Source organism: Bombina bombina, chromosome 8, assembly GCF_027579735.1.
Source record: "Bombina bombina isolate aBomBom1 chromosome 8, aBomBom1.pri, whole genome shotgun sequence".
In the NCBI taxonomy this organism is placed as follows: domain Eukaryota; kingdom Metazoa; phylum Chordata; class Amphibia; order Anura; family Bombinatoridae; genus Bombina; species Bombina bombina.
In genome coordinates, this window is record NC_069506.1 from 234,463,984 (window position 1) to 234,483,189 (window position 19,206).

At 37.4% G+C, this 19,206-nt stretch overlaps 1 protein-coding gene across 1 annotated transcript in view; it reads right to left on the reverse strand.

Annotated features, from left to right (window-relative positions):
* Window positions 1-11,530, reverse strand: part of LOC128638142 (phospholipase A2 inhibitor and Ly6/PLAUR domain-containing protein-like) — a 70,494-nt gene extending 58,964 nt beyond the window's left edge. The window contains exon 1 of the mRNA XM_053690005.1: window positions 11,395-11,530. Within this exon, the coding sequence (XP_053545980.1) occupies window positions 11,395-11,446 (52 nt within the window). The 5' untranslated portion in view covers window positions 11,447-11,530. The remainder of the gene's footprint in view (window positions 1-11,394) is intronic.
* Between the last annotated feature and the right edge of the window lie 7,676 nt (window positions 11,531-19,206).

Here is a 19,206-nt window from a genome sequence, read left to right on the forward strand (position 1 = left end):
GGTGTTTGTATTTTTTTTACAGTGTTGATAGGCTAGAGTTTTTTTTATTTTTGGGGGCTTTTTTATTTTGGGGGGCTTTTTTATTTTGATAGGGCTATTAGGTGTAATTAGTTTAAATATTTGATAATTTGTTTTTTATTTTGTGTAATAGTGTTTTTTTTTATTTTGTGTAACTTAGTTGTTATGTTTTTGTAATTTAGTAATTCTTTATAGTAGATTTAAATAACTTGAGTAGTGTTAGGTTTTTAAATATTTAATATAGTTAATTTAATTTGTAGTTTAATGTAATTTTAGTATAATAGTTAGGGTAGGTTAATTAATAGTTTAATATAGTTTGATGTAATTTTAGTATAATAGTTAGAGTAGGTTAATTAATAGTTTAATATAGTTTATTTTAATTCTAAAGTTAAATTTACATTTATTATTAGATAGGGATGAGTTAATATTTAATGTAAAGTTAGCGGGTTGTTAGGTTTAGGGGTTAATAGCTTAATTTAGTTTATGGCGATGTGGGGAGCTGGTGGTTTAGGGGTTAATAGGCTTAGTAAGTGGTAGTGATGGAAGGCCAGGGGTTTAGGGGTTAATACATTTATTTAGTTGCGGAGGGGTCCGGGAGTGGCGGGATAGCGGTTAATACATTTTATTTAGGTGGCGGCGATGTCGAGGCGGCAGATTATGAGCGTTTAGACTCGGGCTTATGTTAGGGTGTTAGGTGTAAACGTAATTTGTTTTCTACCATATAAATCAATGGGATATTTGGCAGCATCGAACATGATCTTTCGCTGCTTTCAGACTCCCATTGATTCCTATGGCATCTGCGGCTTCTAGGGTGGCGGGTTGAAAATCAGGTACTCTGGGCCGGAATAGTGGCGAGCGTACCTGTTAGAAGTTTGATAACTTGCAAAAGTTGTCAGATAGTGCCGAATTTGTATTCGGAACATCTGTAATGACATAAGCATCGATCTGTGTCGGACTGAGACCGGCGGATCGTATGTTACGTCACAGATTTCAACTTTTGCTGGTCTGTAGGCTTTGATAAATATGTCGAATCAGGCTAGTCACAATGATAAATAGGCCTCTTTGTCTCTAAATTGCCTTATGGTATTAGATTAAAATAGAAAGGGAAGAAGAAAAAAAAAAGGAATTAGGCCTGAAAATTCCCTTTCTAGGGTTAGGTTTCTGTAGCTTCTTGCTTTAAGTAAAGAAGGATAAGCAATCAGACTTTTTTTTCTTATTTATTAGATACTTAACTCAAAAGACTTATTGTCTATATTCCCCTAAAGGCCTAAAGTTCTTGTGTCAATATGATTTTTTAATACTGTTTTGACATAATTAAAATTATTTTTCATGAAAGGTTAGGAAATACCTGTTGGAGAATTGTCTCCCTTAATAATAAGATTTAGTTATGTGTATTCTTTATGCATTTTTTGTTTATATTTGTATTTTCTTTCTAAGGTACTTGTTGCATTTACCAATAGTCACACTCAGTCCACTATACAAAGTGTTTGGATATTGTTAACGGATTCTTTTTATATGTCTCTATTAGCTGAAATTCCCTTTCTTATAACAGTGAAGTGCTTAAGATGTTTGGGGGAATACGATGGAGCCAGCGCTCTCCAGTGTGGTAAGTTCCTTTTAATACACATAGGGATCATACAGACAACTCACACAGATAAACGTCCCTCTAACTTTAATGGCCCTAAACATTATATCCCATAATGTTAGAGGACTCCACTCTAACATCAAATGAAAAAAAGCCCTTATGGAATATAAATCTGTAGAAGCATATATTATATTATTGCAGGAAAACCATTTCAATAGAGACGAGGAAAGAGAGGCACTGAGTCTTTATAGTAAATATAAGAAGTTTATTAGGAGCAGGCTTCCATCAAGGACATCAGGTAAGCTCCTATCTTACGCGTTTCGCGCATGAGCACATGCGCTTCATCAGAGATATTGGTCTCTGCAGCTGGGGATCAATTTAAAGGGGAGAAGAACCAATCAGCAGGTGAGAAAGTATCTGCCCTTTGTGTATATGATGGACCGTATAAGCTGGTGATTAAAGGGAACACACCTGAATATACCTGATAGTAAAAATGATAGTTCTCACCTATTACATTGCTCCCCAGCAGGGAGAGACATACGAAAACAGAATCATACATATATCAATTATATGAAATGCAGTTAGTGTTTACAATAAGGGTGTCTTCGCCAAAGAGCAATATGATAATATATTAATAGTGTATTTCAGTTAGATGACAATTCACATAATTAAGTGAGCACATGAAAAATAATTGCTCATAGTTTAAATGACTATAATAGTCATAATACATACTGAATAATGGGGGACAACTGGCAAAGAACAGCAAAACAAGAAACAATCTATTGTGTACAATTATTGATTTAAAAAGTTAATCACATTAAAGACACAATGTTAAATTAGCATAGGTTAGAGAAAGTGAAAAATAAAAAAAGGGAATAATAGAAGACAGTAGAGAAAAATAGTAGAACAAGGAGAAAATATATATGTGAGCAGGATGATATAAGTATATATAGAACACCCCTAATCCGATTGGGTATTTTTAGATGGAATATGACTAGTGTGCAACCCATAGTAAATATGGAGTATCATGAGGGTTAGTGTATGCATCACTCATGAGTGATTGAAATATCAAGTCTACAATTACTTATGTAGAAAAAAGGATTGGGGTTATACATTACAGGAGTAAAACATAGGCTTAAGGCATCTGAATCGTCAGAAACTATGGTCGTTTGTGACGATGCAGAGTAGAAAATAATAACCAATAAATGAATAAGATAAAAACATTTTCTTGTAAAGCAATAGGGAAAAAGAAAAACAAGCAAAAATTTGTGGAAGGGGAAAATGGAAAGAATGCAACCTCTGGGGCTGAGAAAACCAACTAGTATGTTATAGAGGAAGAATCAACTAGGTTAATTTATTAGGCACTGGTCTAGTGATTCGTATCAGAAAAGACACCTAGATTAGATGATTTACTTAAAAAAAGGGTAAAGCTAATTGGTTGAATCACAGGAGCAATATTGTGTTATAATTAGTAGTATAGAATCTAGTGTTGGTTCATTTACGTGTGTGTGTGCTTAAAATGTTTGGGGGAATGCGATGAAGCCAGCGCTCTCCAGTGTGGTAAGTTCCTTTTAATACACATAGGGATCATACAGACAACTCACACAGATAAACGTCCCTCTAACTTTAAGGGCCCTAAACACTATATCCCATAATGTTAGAGGACTCCACTCTAACATCAAATGAAAAAGAGCCCTTTTGGAATATAAATCTGTAGAAGCATATATTATATTATTGCAGGAAAACCATTTCAATAGAGAACAAACCCCTAAATCATGGAATAAAGCATACCAGCAACAATTCCATGCCACTGATAAAAAAAAATGTGGAGTATCAAATCTACTACATAGTTATTTTAATTTCTAGGAAGAGGAAGTGACTGAAGACCTATTAGGCAGATATCTCATCCTTATGGGCAGTCTAGCCGGTAAACCAATAATTATTGAGAACATTTACGCCCTAAACGAAAACCCTGGCCCATTTTTTTCAAAACTTAACCATCTGTAAACTTCATGGCAACAATATAGGTTGATAATTGGAGGGTATTTCAATTTAGACTTAGACAAACACTTGATAGATCAGATTTAGCAATAGGACAAAAAGGGAGCAGGCAAAGTAATATCTTAAGTGAAATTTTGCTAGATCAGAACCTAAAAATTTCAGTTTGCGAACGGCGGACTCGAACTTCCGCAAGTGTTCGTGAACCGGTGAACCAGGCGAACCGCCATTGACTTCAATAGGCAGGCGAACTTTAAAACCAACAGGGACTCTTTCTGGCCATAATAGTGATGGAAAAGTTGTTTCAAGGGGACTAACACCTGGACTGTGGCATGCCGGAGGGGGATCCATGGCAAAACTCCCACGGAAAATTACATAGCTTATGCAGAGTCTGTTTTTAAGCCATAAAGGGCATAAATCACCTAACATTCCTAAATTGTTTGGAATAACGTGCTTTAAAACATCAGGTATGATGTTGTATTGATCAGGTAGTTTAAGGGTTACGCCCGCTTCACAGTGACAGACCAAACTCCCCGTGTAACGCACCGCAAACAACCGCAAACAGTCCATTTGCACAACCACGAGATAGATAGATTTGATAGATAGATAGATAGATAGATAGATTACATAGATCAATAGAACTGAAATTAGATTACACTAGCAGACTGATGTAAAAAAAAAATAAAAAAAATTTTTTACACTAATGTTACACCAGATATGACTGGTGGCACTGAGCAAGTAGGCACAGTATATGCTGTGAGCCTGACACACAGGCTGGCCGTGGCAGGCTGGCCTGGCAACTGAAATTAGATTACACTAGCAGACTGATGTAAAAGTTTTTTTTTTTATATTTACACTAATGTTACACCAGATATGAGTGGTGGCACTGAGCAAGTAGGCACAGCATATGCTGTGAGCCTGACACACAGGCTGGCAGGCTGGCCTGGCAACTGAAATTAGATTACACTAGCAGACTGATGTAAACGTTTTTTTTTTTTTTTTTTTTTAAATGTACACTAATTTTACTAGATATGACTGGTGGCACTGAGCAAGTAGGCACAGTATATGCTGTGAGCCTGACACACAGGCTGGCAGTGGCAGGTTGGCCTGGCAACTGAAATTAGATTACACTAGCAGACTGATGTAAAGGGTTTTTTTTTTTTAAATTTACACTAATGTTAGACCAGATATGACTGGTGGCACTGAGCAAGTAGGCACAGTATATGCTGTGAGTCTGTCACACAGGCTGGCAGTGGCAGGCTGGCCGGGCAACTGAAATTAGATTACACTAGCAGACTGATGTAAACGTTTTTTTATTTTTAAATTTACACTAATGTTACACCAGATATGACTGGTGGCACTGAGCAAGTAGGCACAGTATATGCTGTGAGCCTGACACACAGGCTGGCAGTGGCAGGCTGGCCTAGCAACTGAAATTAGATTACACTAGCAGACTGATGTAAAAGTTTTTTTTTTTTTTTAAATTTACACTACTGTTACACCAGATATGACTGGTGGCACTGAGCAAGTAGGCACAGTATATGCTGTGAGCCTGACACACAGGCTGACAGTGGCAGGCTGGCCTGGCAACTGAAATTAGATTACACTAGCAGACTGATGTAAAAGTTTTTTTAAAAAAAATTTACACTAATGTTACACCAGATATGACTGGTGGTGGCACTGAGCAAGTAGGCACAGTATATGCTGTGACCCTGACACACAGTCTGGCAGTGGCAGGCTGGCCTGGCAACTGAAATTAGATTACACTAGCAGACTGATGTAAAAGTTTTTTTTTTTAAATTTACACTAATGTTACACCAGATATGACTGGTGGTGGCACTGAGCAAGTAGGCACAGTATATGCCCTGACCCTGACACACAGGCTGGCAGTGGCAGGCAGGCAACTGCTATTAGATTACAAAGAAAAAAAAAAGAAAAAAAATCACTGATGTAGCCCTAAAAAGGTTTTTTTGGGTGCTGTCCTTACAGCAGAGATCAGATGAGTCCTTCAGGACTGCAGTGGACATTGAATACACTAGCCTAGCTATCAATTTCCCTATAAAATCAGCAGCAGCTACACTGTCCCTCCTCTCACTAAGAATGCAGGATCAGAATGAATCTAAAATGGCTGCTGCCCACGAGCTGGGAGGGTCTGGGAGGGAGTGTTTGCTGCTGATTGGCTGTAATGTGTCTGCAGACTGTGAGATACAGGGTCAAAGTTTACTCAATGATGACGAATAGGGGGCGGATCGAACATTGCATATGTTCGCCAGCCGCTGCAAACGCGAACAAGCTATGTTCGCCGGGAACTGTTCTCCGGCGAACTGTTCACAACATCACTACTGAAGGATAGTTTAATCTCCTAAAAGAAATCTGAACACATACAATCTTTTTTTTTTTTTTTTTTTTTTTTTAAAGGCTTTATTCAACGCTTTAACATACAGATAATATAGATAAACAGCACAAAACATAATGAATCAAATTTAACTCTGGTATCCACCAGGTATCTTTCCTTATATTTAAATTATTACAATTCTTAATATTCCAAAAATAAAAAGATAAAGACCCCGTAAATTGCTATGAATTCCGTTACCGTCATCTGGTAGCTTTTCATTAACAATAATAATGCATATTAATTAGGAATTTAAAGTGTGTATATAAAGCCTAAAGAAAAATAACTCCACATATTTACAATCGTAGAAAAAAATTGAACTAATATAATATAGTATCTTCAGCAATATAGAATTTTAATTAATCTCCTTCACATTTCATACTCATTTTGACCTAATTCCGCAGATGTGATCCTATACTTTTATTTGTAAAACATTCACTATATTATAATATAAATCCATCTGATCCATCAATTGATAATGTAGCTTTTCCATTGATATTGAGTATTGTATTTGTGATTTCCATTCTGTTATTGTCGGAGCTCTTTTCTGTTTCCAAGTCTTGGTATTATCTGTTTGGCACTATTCAAAAGGCTATACGATGCTCTATCATATACTGTTGTTAATTTTAGTGTTGGTTTATACAATAAAAATGTTGTCGGTTCTAAAGGTAGTTGTATTGATAATAATCTATTTATCTCTGTTATTATTAATGACCAATCATTAAATATTATTGGGCATAACCACCATATGTAACAACGTACCTATCCCTCCACATTCTCTCCAACATTGTTCTGAGGAGTTAGGGAATACTGATTTAACCCTGCTAGGGGTTAAATACCACCTCATCAATATTTTATAATTTGTTTCTTGTATACTAGCTGATATTGAAGCTTTGGCATGACGTTGAAAAATTTAATTCCATTCTTTCCTTGTAGGGGGTATTATAAGTTCTCGTGACCATGCTTTAGTGTATGATGGTAATTCAGAAGTTGTAGCCGTCATTATTATTTTGTATATAAGTGATAGTGTGCCTTTTGTTGGTAATTTTCCTGAACAGAGTACTTCAAAAGGGAACCTTTGTCTAGTTAAATCCTGTTTCTTTGGATGTGTAGTTAAAAAAGCTTTAAGCTGAAAATACCTAAACCAAGGGTTAAATATCTTCACCCCGATATTAGTTAATTCTAATTTTGACTTTAGAGTGTTTCCATTCATAAAAATATAAAATGGTAATGAGTCCTCCAATGTTTGTATATTGATTTTTCCTATATATTCACTAAATGATAAAGATTCATCTAATATAATAGGTGTAAGTGGGGATGGAATTGTTGAAATTGGATTAATAAATTTAAGAATGGTTTTCCATTTTTGTAGCAGTTCTTTTAAAATAGGGTATTCTTGCATTATTTTAGGCCATATTTTTATTGGTAACCAGCAGTTGCCTCCTAATTGTCTCTTTCTGTTTTATATTCTTACACCAATCGATTATTCTTTGTAGTATTGATGCCCTCTTATATTTAATAAACAGGGTACCCCCAGCCCCCCTTTATCCTTGGAAGATAAAGAGTTATTTTAGATTATCTTGGGGTGGTTCCATGCCATATATATTTACACATACAATACAATCTTATATGGATATCTATACAAATTCCACAGACAACCCTCTAATAGTATGGGCAGCCCATACAGCTTATATCAGAGGAGCCATTATAAAAGAAGCTAGTATTGCTAGGAAAAATAATACTCAACTCCTTTCCAAACTAAGAGCAGAAATTAAAGACCTAGAACTTAAATACAGTAGCACTCCTAAAACATCTATTCCAACAGAACTGATTAAAAAACTAACTAAACTTGATGAAATCCTGACGGAAAATGCCCAAGATCCATTCACCAGATAGACTTGCATTACTTTGTATTTGCGAATAAACCATATATGTTATTAGCTAATAAGCTTCGAGACATAACCAGAATATTGGTTGTTCCACAAAGTCAATCACCAACAGGTGTCCCCACTAATGAGCCGATAGAAATAGCCAAAACATTTGCCAAATATTATCAAACATTATATAACATTCCTAGTGACAATAGCAGTAAAGCAATCCAATCAAATATCCACTCATTCCTATCAGAAAGCCCAACTCCCTTATTAACTCAAGATGAAACAGACACATTAAATGCAGATATCTCCCCCTCTGAAGTTATGGGAGTAATTCAAAAGTTGAAAATATCTAAAGCCCCAGGCCCTGATGGGTTCTCAAGCAGTTATTACAAAGCTTTTGTACCTGTGCTTCTCCCCCACTTAGTTTCTTTTTGCAACTCAATTCTTAGGGGCCACCCTATCCCCCCCTGATTTAATAATAGCTAGAATTACAGTTGTCCCTAAACCAGGAAAAAGTAAATTACAATGCAAAAATTACTGTACGATCTCCCTGATTAATCAGGACATCAATATTTTCACAAAGATTTTAGCAAACAGACTTATTAATCTGCTACCACGTCTGGTTAACTTAGATCAGGTGGGTTTCATTACGAGAAGGGAGGCCCTGGATAATGTCCGCAAACTTATCAACTTAATTGATGTCTCAACACAGAATGGAGTGCCTTCTCTGCTTCTAGCTATGGATGCTAGAAGGCATTTGATAGGGTCAACTGGTTATATCTATTACAAACTTTGCAACAATTTGGGTTAAAAGGAATTTTTTTATCAGCAATTTGAGTTATTTACTCCTCCCCCACAGCATTTGTTAAGATTGCGGGATATACTGTAAGTCTAGTAACATTAATATAAGAAATTGAACTAGACAGGGTGCCCCTTGGCTCCACTTCTGTTCACCCTATATATCGAGCCGCTAGCAGCCCAAATTCGTAAAAACACAGACATCTCGGGAATTACAGTTGATGACTCCTCACATAAATTGTCCTTGTTGTGTATGATCTTATCCTCACAATCACAAAACCACTTATTTCTCTTATATCATCTCTTATCAGGATGATAATGTAACAATTGATCAATGTCCTTTGGTAGATTAGATTTGGTAGGTTGAAATCCTCTTTTTTAATTTGCATCTCTTTGCCTTTAGACTTTGTACTGTGAAACCAGGAATTTCAATTTCACAAGTACCTTTCATAATTCCCCACAGGCCTGATAAATAATGCATACTAATGAAGCATGTGTAATTTGATAGACTTTAATTTGTCTTAAGCACTTATATAAATATTTGATACATAAAATGCCAGCTATGCATGTGGAGTCTGCAGTAGGCAATTTAATTTAAAGCTAGTTAGCGCAAGGGAGCAGACTTCCACTATAAATTGAAGTCATGAGTATTAGTAACTAAAGATTGCCTGAAACAATATTAGACAGCTGTAGTTGCTCTGTAAAAGAATAATGGGTTGACACATTGGTGAGCATGTATTTTGTTGACAATGTTAAAGTACAAATTTTATTTCTACTGTACTGATGTCACTAGAAAAAGTGTATGGACTCTCATCATCCACTGCAGTCATTATTGTCATATTTTTATTGGGCTAGATTACCAGTTGTGCGCAAAAAGTGATATTTGTGCTCAACTGAGTATAACAGCTGGTATTACAAGTAAAGCGCAATGCAAATGCAGCCTCTTGCATTACAGGGAAGTTTTTTTTTAAAGAAACTAAACATATTTTTTTTGGGGGGGGCGGCAGTTGGGGAACATTTAAAAAATTCAGACCTCTGGTTAATTTTTAGAGCGCTAATTGCTAACTTGAGCTCATGGTAGCAATAACCAGCCACTTGTAATGGCTCTTTATTTATCAAATTTTCCCGTATAAGGGCACGCAAAAATAGCGCTCCACTTGTAATCCAGCCCATTTAGTTGCAATTGTCATTTGCCTTATAATAAATTAAACTATACATTTAAATTCTCTTGCTATCTTTATTTAAAAAGCAGGAATGTAAGCATAGGAGCCGGCCCATTTTAGATTCAGTACCTGGGTTACGCTTATTGGTTGGCTGAATGTAGTCACCAATAAGCAAACTCTATCTAGGGTGTTGAACCTAAAATGGGCCGGCTCCTAAGCATTACATTCCTGCTTTTTAAATAAAGATAGCATGAGAACATAGAACATTTTAAAATAGAAGTAAATTAGAAAGTTGCTTAAAATTGCATGCTCTATCTGAATCATTAAAGAAAAAAATGGGGTTTAATATCCATTTAAGAAAATTGAGACCATACAACGCACAGTTGTATTATTTTAATAGTGAACCACACAAATAACATCATATCATATGAGTTTTCTTTCCATTTCTTTTTAACAAAATAACTAATTAAATGAAGAATTCCAGTAAACTGTACCCATTCATTTAAAGGGGCACTCAGGTTAAATTAAATGTTCATGATTCAGATACACCATGTAATTTTAAACAACTTTCCAATTTACTTCCATTAAAAAAAAAATGTGCACAGTCTTTTATATTTACACTTCTTGAGTCACCAGATCCTACTGAGCATGTGCAAGAATTCACAGACTATACGTGTATGCATTTGTGATTGGCTGATTGCTATCACATGGTACAGGGGGAGTGGAAATATACATAACTTTGAAATTTGTTATAAAAAAATCTACTACTCATTTGAAGTTCAGACTAAGTGCTATTGCATTGTCTTGTTATTTTGCATTTGTTGATTATGCAAATTTAATGTGTTGATTGGTCCTTTAAAACTCCAAAAAATATTTTCTAGGGTTTGTGATTGTGAAATGATGCTTTATGTGTCAATTAAAAAGGTACAAATAACAAGTTAGTCTAAGAATACACATGAAAACATTAACGGGAAATAAAATTCCAACATTTTCCTTCTTCATTTAAATAGAGCATACAATTTTATTCAACTTTGCAATTTACGTCTATTATCAAATATTCTTTGTTTTCTTGTTATCCTTCTTTGAAAAGCAAATGTAAGCTCAGAGGTGTGCACGTGTCTGCAGTACTATATGGCATCACAACAATGTTATACATTAGCAAGAACACTAGATGGCAGCACTATTTCCTGTCATGTAGTGCATCAGGCATGTGCACTCTACTTACCTAGGTATCTCTTCAACAAAGAATAACACAAGAAGAAAGTCAATTTCATAACAGAAGTAAATTGTAAACTTTTTAAAGGTTGTAATTTTTATTTGAATTATGAAAGAAAGATTTTGGTTTTCATGACCCTTTAAAAAGAATTTTGAATACTATTCCAGTTTTAGATGATATATTATTTATAGCAAGGCAACTACAATATACAATGTCATCAGCACATTTAGCACTAAAACAAGTTTAAAAGTTTCAAATATACATTGCAGCAGATTTTTCTAATTAAACATTTAAATCATTTAATATCCTAACTAGAGTAAAAAAATGAAAGATTTGCAGTACTGTACCTGTATCAAGGAGAGTAGAAAGAATGCAGAACACAAAAATAATGTAGTTCATATTAGCAAAGGAGATTTTTCATAAAAAATGAAAATAGTCTAAATTAAAGTTCTGTAAAAGGTAGCTATGATCCGGATACGTTGCTAGTACATAACAAGTATATAATGTTGACTATCAAGACAATTTAGGAATTATTATGAGAGGTGGAGCAGCCATTGTATTTTTAGAAAGATCTAAACAATACGCCACCAATTTCCTTGTTCATTTGCATAATTTCAACATGCCTAAATGCGTGTGATCTGTGTATGGCAGATAAAAACATCAAATTAACATAAATCAAATAAACATATATTCAAATTAACTTATTTTGATGTACAATTTAAGTGAAGCCCTTAGAGCAAAAAAAGGAACTGCTGAAAAAAGGTCATGCTAGAGGATTTTTTTTAATATACTGCATGCCACAGATTAAAAAGGACAATTTTAGTCACAAAGCACCTAATTTAAAGGGATATGAAACCTTAAATTTGTCTCCCATGATTCAGGTAGAGCTACAATTCTAAACAACATTCCAATTTACTTATATGATCATATTTACTTTATTTTCATGGTATCCTTTTTTGAAGGAGCAGCAATGTTGTAAAAGGGGCTGGCTAAACACATCAGGTGAGCCAATAACAAGCCTTTGCTTTGGATTTTGACATTTCCCTCACATGCTGATTGTGTCTGATACTGCCTATGAGCTGTGACCTTTGCTTTGGACTTTGTCTTTTCCCTTGCATGCTGATTTTGTCTGATACTGCCTATGAGCTGTGACCTTTGCTTTGGACTTTGTCTTTTCCCTTGCATGCTGATTTTGTCTGATACTGACTATTAGTTGTGACCTTCTGCCTGAAGTTTGACCTCATTCTTGTCTGCTCCTTTGGCATTTGACTCTGCTTGCTCTATTGCTAATTCTACTTTTCTTGTGAATCTCTATTAACCCTTTAAGGACACAGCTTTCAGTTTGCTCAATGGTTTTATGACGGAAAAATGCCATCATATGTCCTTAAGAGGTTAATCCAAATCCTTTTTCCAGAAGTTAGCCTGAACAGTTTCTAACTTTGCTTGCAACTCATACCTCCAGAATCAGAATCATGTTATGTGGGGGTCATGCCTTGAACTGTTTCCTGTGTGCTGAGTTTATGTTCAAATCATCACTATTCATCTCAGGGTCCAGGACAGGACTGACATTGTCATAATAAATATATTTTATAAGTCATTCTTATAATTTTTTTTTTTTTTATAATAAAAATTTTATTGAGAAAGTTGGGTACAAAGAAATACATCTTGCAGATCCACACAGGGATGAGTGTGTACAAAAACATTTATATACAATGCATAACCTAGGGCAAACAAAATAAATATCATAAAATAGATAGGAATGAAGACACTGATACCTGCTGACGAGGGTTAAAGTGTCAGTAGGAGCGGGATCTACATGTTTAACAGCTTATATTAGTAAAGTTTGCGCTGTTGGCCTAAAAATCAGGACTAAGGAAATGTGCCCTGAGTTACTAAATTGTTTCTCATTTTAAATTATTATACCTTATAGTCCTATATTTCTCGTAGATTGCTAAAAACTAAGATGAGGAAGAAAAAAAAAAAAGAGGAGGGGGGCAGGGATAATTGGGATTTCTCGCGTGCCTCAGTGGGGGAAATGCTCTATCCAGGGTGCCCTGATTTCAAGATAAGTATCCACTTTATCTAAGACCGAGTGAGAGTATGATTCCATCTTCTTTAGATAAGTTACTGTTGCAATGATTTGCGTAATGGTGGGGGTGGGGGGGTTTGTTTCCAAGCTTTTGCGATTTCGATCTTAATAGACATTAGTAAATAAATGGTCAGGGATTTTTGAGCTGGAGAGATTACTGGAAAATCTAAGTGGAGAAGGCAAGTCTGCAGACTGAGTGGGAGGGCAATGTTTAGTAGATTAAGAATGTTAAAGAGTTGTATCCATACAGGTTACATTTTTGGGCAGGACCACCAGATGTGGCTCTGTGTACCCAGCTGGCCACAACCTCTTCAGCATGTGGGTGGATGATTATTATAAATTTTGTGTAGAGCAGTAGGGACTAGGTGCCAGCAAACTGTGATCTTATAATATAGTTCCCATAAGGTTGCACAGTGCAGGAGTTTTCTAGTAAATAATATCTCTCTATGCCAGGCGTCAGTGTCAGCAGTGAAATTTAGTTCTCTCTCCTACGCCAAATGCTGTGAGATCTTATGGTGGGAATACGGATGGAGATCATAATGGAATGACAGTGTCCCCTTGATCGCGAGTGCTTGTGTCCATCTTTGTTCCAAACTGGTGACATTCTTGAGGCTACTCCTTGGAAAACCCCATGTTCTAATGATAGAGTAAAGACGAAACGCTTCAAATCTGAGTGTATGTGGTATTTGTAGATCTGTGCATATTCTATTATGTGACAATGTATTTGTATGGTCATAGAGGTCTGAAATGTAGGTAGCGATAATGTTTTGCCAAGCAGAGATGTGGGAGTCAGGAAAACAGAAAATGGAGCTGGCGATTGTCTGTCATGGTTAGGGGTGAGGGGCAATAGTGGGAAGGTGTCTAGTCTGATCCAAAAATCGTAAAGTGTCAAGGATCACGGGATGGTTTGATTTGAGCTCTCTCCTGCAATGTAAGGGGATCCAAGGTAGATCATGTAGATGTAAACCTAGAGGTAGAAGGGCAGGGGCGGACTGACAAGTCGGGCAAATCGGTCCTGGCCCAAGGTCCCGGCTTCTTAAAGGGGCCCCATGCATCATACTGATGCTGCAGTTTTTTTTTCTATTAATTTTTTTTAATTAATATTATATATATATTTTTTGGCCTTGAATTATTTTTATTTTTTTTGCAGAGGGGCATGGGGGGGGGGGGGGCTCCGGTGCAGTGGTGGAGGAGATTTGACTCTAAATGAAGGAAAGAGCCGGTTAACGTGACAAGTACTGTTGGACTGTAGGAAGGAATAAAAGACTGGAGCGCGGAGCCAGTGTAACAATGAAGCAAGTGGCAGCCTGCCCTGCAATATGTGGACCGGACGGTGTGTGTATAAATCCGGAATCCAGTCCACATATTAATGATCACCTGCCCTGTACCCTGGCTCTGTCTGGCTGCTCAGCTCCGCCTCCACATGCCGTGCGCGTGCACACAATGTTAACTGCGCACATTAGAGACTAAGACGGCAGCTGCAGCAGACAGACAGTGGCCACACGTGAAGGAAGAAGCCAAGCTGCTAAGGAGGACCCAGCTGCTAAGGAGGTCTGAGCCAGCTAAGTGGGCCGAGGCAACGCCGCAATGCCAACTAAGGACTTAAGGAGGTATGTCTGATATAGTGAAGTAGCCCCTGCTGCCTTAGGGGGCCAGGGCTAGATCGATGGCAAAAGAAAAGTGGAGGTAATAAATGTGAAGAACCCAACTATCAGAGACTTCTGGCATGGCGTGAATACCAGTTTTGTAAAAAAATACTCCTTTGCATTTTGTACTGGGGGGAGGAGGGGGGTTCTGTGGGGGCCCTCTCACGTCACGTGCCCATAATGACCAGAACAGCACAATGTTTCTGATCACATTATCATTTAAAACATTAGTTCTGCACTTCTGAGAGACTTAGTGGCAGTGCAGTCTGCAGATGATTGTGACAATTTTTTTTTAAGCCCTGAAGAATGTGGTTGGCATTGAAAGGTTAATTCGAGCCAAACAGACCAGAAGGCAGATTTATCCACAAGCAGGATGTTTGTGGATACATCTGCATTCTGATCTGTTTGGCACAAATTAACCTTGCAATGCCAACTGCATTCTTCAGGGCTTACATTTTTTTTGTCACAATCATCTGCAATGCCAGTGTTTTCAGTATTCACTTGAAGTCACTTTTTTCAGCTTTTTTAATTTATCTTCTGACCCTTGACAACATTTAGTTTTAGTATGACATGAGCCTTTATGGCAGGCAGCTAATCATCAGAGCCAGCTTTGCTGAAAACCTTAAAAATCAAGATAGCACACCTAGTTGTGGTTTAGTGGAGAGGTAGGCTCTTGATAGATTGTTATTTACAATATATCATTTTCCCCCCTTCCCTTTTTTTCTGTGCACCAACAATTCAATTCCTCCCCATTGCAAGTGTGATAGATATTTTATGTGGATTTCTGATGCATTGTAATTCAAATCCCTCTTGTTATAAACATTATATTTATGTCTACACTAACAATATGCACCTTCAAAACCATGGCATGTTCATCTGGTGATGTTTTTGAATGATTCCTAATGTTATGTGTGTGAAAATCTTAATAAAAATTAAGATATTGGGCACAGAGGAATATATTACTTCGCAACATCAACAGACAATAAGGTATAAATGAATGACTGGTATAACTAGAGGCAATGGCCCCTATTTATGAAAGTCTGGTGGACCTGATCCGACAGTGCAGATCAGGTCCGCCACACCTTGCTGAATACGGCGAGCAATATGCTTGCCGTATTCAGCATTGCACCAGCAGCTCACAAGAGCTGCTGGTGCAACACCGCCCCCTGCAGACTCGTGGCCAATGGGCCGCCAGCAGGGGGGTGTCAATCAACCCAATCGTACTTGATCGGGTTGATTTCCAGCGATGTCTGTCTGCCTGCTCAGAGCAGGCGGACAGGTTATGGAGCAGCGTTCTTTGTGACCGCTGCTTCATAACTGCTGTTTCTGGCGAGCCTGCAGGCTCGCCAGAAACACGGGGCATCAAGCTCCATACAGAGCTTGATAAATATGCCCCATTAGCTGGATGTACCTGCTGTGCCAGTCAGTTTATTTTGGAATGAGGTTATTTAATCCATAAAAATCCCCCAACAAAGTATCGATTGACAGCCCTGTGAATGACAAATAACTAATGTGGATTTTTTTTCTTGTTCGGGGGACTCTATGTTCTTTCACAAAGGATACAAAGGATACTGTGTGCCTAGGTCAGCATCCAACATTTGAGAAAAGGAAGTGAGGAATTTATACTGTAGCATCCAGTTTGAGGATCAGGTGCCTGAGAACTTTCCTCTTATGGAATCCACAGCTGTTTGAAACAGCAAATTGCCAAGGCTGAAATTGTATACAATACAAATACTTCTGTGGATTCCATCAGAGGAAGGTTCTCAGGCACCTCATCCTCAAACTGGATGCTACAGTATAAATTTCTTACTTCCTTTTCTCAAACGTTGGATGCTGACCTAGGCACACAGTATCCTTTGTGAAAGAACATAGAGTCCCCCAAGAAGAAAACAATCCACATTAGTTATTTTTCATTCACAGGGCTGTCAATCAATACTTTGTTGGGGGATTTTTATGGATTGAATAACCTTATCCCAAAATAAACTGGCTGGTACAGCAGATACGTCCAGCTATTGCCTCTAGTTATACCAGTCATTCATCTATACCTTATTGTCTGTTGATGTTGCTAAGTGATATATTCCTCTGTGCCCAATATCTTGATTATTTTTTTTTAATACATTTTTATTAAGATTCTTACACACATAAGAAGAAGGAATCATTCAAAAATATCACCAAATAAACATAGTTTTGAAGGTGCATATATAGACATAAATATAATGTATATAACAAGAGGGATTTGAATTACAATGCATCAGAAATTCACATAAAGTATCTATCCCACTTGCAATGGGGAGGAATTGAATTGTAGGTGCACTGAAAAAAAGGGAAGGGGGAAAAATCATATATTGAAAATAACAATCTATCAAGAGCCTACCTCTCCACTAAACCACATCTATGTGTGCTATCTTGATTTTCAATGAGGTTTTTTAAGCAAAGCTGGCTCTGATGATTAGCTGCCTGTCATAAAGGCTCATGTAATACTAAATTTTGTCAAGGGTCAGAAGAGAAATTTAAAAAGCAGGAAAAAGTGCCTTCAAGTGAATACTGAAAACACTGGCAGTGCAGATGATTGCGAGTTGACATTTTTATTTTTTTTGAAGCCCTGAAGAATGTGGTTGGCATTGCAAGGTTTGTTACGTGAAATTCAAATATGTTATCAAAAATGAGGACTGTAACTGTTATATAGTTTAAGTATATTAGTGACTGTTTTGTGAAGCATTAAGGTATAAGGGAATACCATTGGATATGTGTCTGTAGGGAACATTTTACAAAATATTTAGCACTGGGTGGCAATTTGTGTGTCTTATGCCTTTGTATTCATATTTCATGTTGTAATGGTACATTGCATCTATTCAATAGTGTCTATACCTTTACATTTTAGTACCTGAGATATATATATATAACAAATAGAGACACCCAGCACTCACCAACTAGCTCACAGCTAAGATAAAATCACAACTGGAAAGGTTAGTTACCGCATCTGGCCAAATGGGAAAAGCTCAGGCACCACGTCAAGGTCCTTTCCACTGCCTGAGTCCCTAACACAGCCACACCATGCGAGCTTACAAAGCCAAACAAACTGAGAACAAAGAAGGGGTGCACAGGTAGATGTAATCACCCAGAGAAATACAAAATACGGAAGAGAACTGCATTCCAAGACCGGACCAGGTACGTATCCAGTGACTCAGCAACATCCCAGCCCTGGGTGCTAAATAGCACTCCAAAAAAAGCTGTGATGTCACCAGAGCTACAGGCAGTTAACCCCAGTCCGGAATGGGTGCAAGAAACAAGGGGGATTACAAACAAAAAGTAATACAACACATAGAAACACCCAGCACTCACCAACTAGCTCACAGCTAAGATAAAATCACAACTGGAAAGGTTAGTTACCGGATCTGGCCAAATGGGAAAAGCTCAGGCACCACATCAAGGTCCTTTCCACTGCCTGAGTCCCTAACACAGCCACACCATGTGAGCTTACAAAGCCAAACAAACTGAGAACAAAGAAGGGGTGCACAGGTGGATGTAATCACCCAGAGAAATACAAAATACGGAAGGGAATTGCACTCCAAGACCGGACCAGGTACGCATCCAGTGACTCAGCAACATCCCAGCCCTGGGTGCTAAATAGCACTCCAAAAAAAGTGCTATTTGGCTTTGTAAGCTCGCATGGTGTGGCTGTGTTAGGGACTCAGGCAGTGGAAAGGACCTTGACGTGGTGCCTGAGCTTTTCCCATTTGGCCAGATGCGGTAACTAACCTTTCCAGTTGTGATTTTATCTTAGCTGTGAGCTAGTTGGTGAGTGCTGGGTGTCTCTATGTGTTGTATTACTTTTTGTTTGTAATCCCCCTTGTTTCTTGCACCCATTCCGGACCGGGGTTAACTGCCTGTGGCTCTGGTGACATCACAGCTTTTTTTGGAGTGCTATTTAACACCCAGGGTTGGGATTTTGCTGAGTCACTGGATGCGTACCTGGTCCGGTCTTGGAGTGCAGTTCCCTTCCGTATTTTATATATATATATCTTCATTTTCCTCAACCACATTTAAACAAGTACTAGAAGGATATATAAATTATTGTGCTTGTTATTTTTTAACATGTACAGCACTCTACAGAATTGAAGTAGAGACATAATGAAGGGACAGGACCCCAGAGGGATATAAATTATATACCTCTGGAATCCTGTCCATTCTTTATGTCTCTGCTTCAATTCACTGCTATGTGTTACTGACAGCTATGAGGGTAATATCACTGCTATGTGTTACTGACAGCTATGAGGGATAATATCACTGTTATGTGTTACTGACAGCTATGAGGGATAATATCACTGGTATGTGTTACTGACAGCTATGAGGGATAATATCACTGTTATGTGTTACTGACAGCTATGAGGGATAATATCACTGTTATGTGTTACTGACAGCTA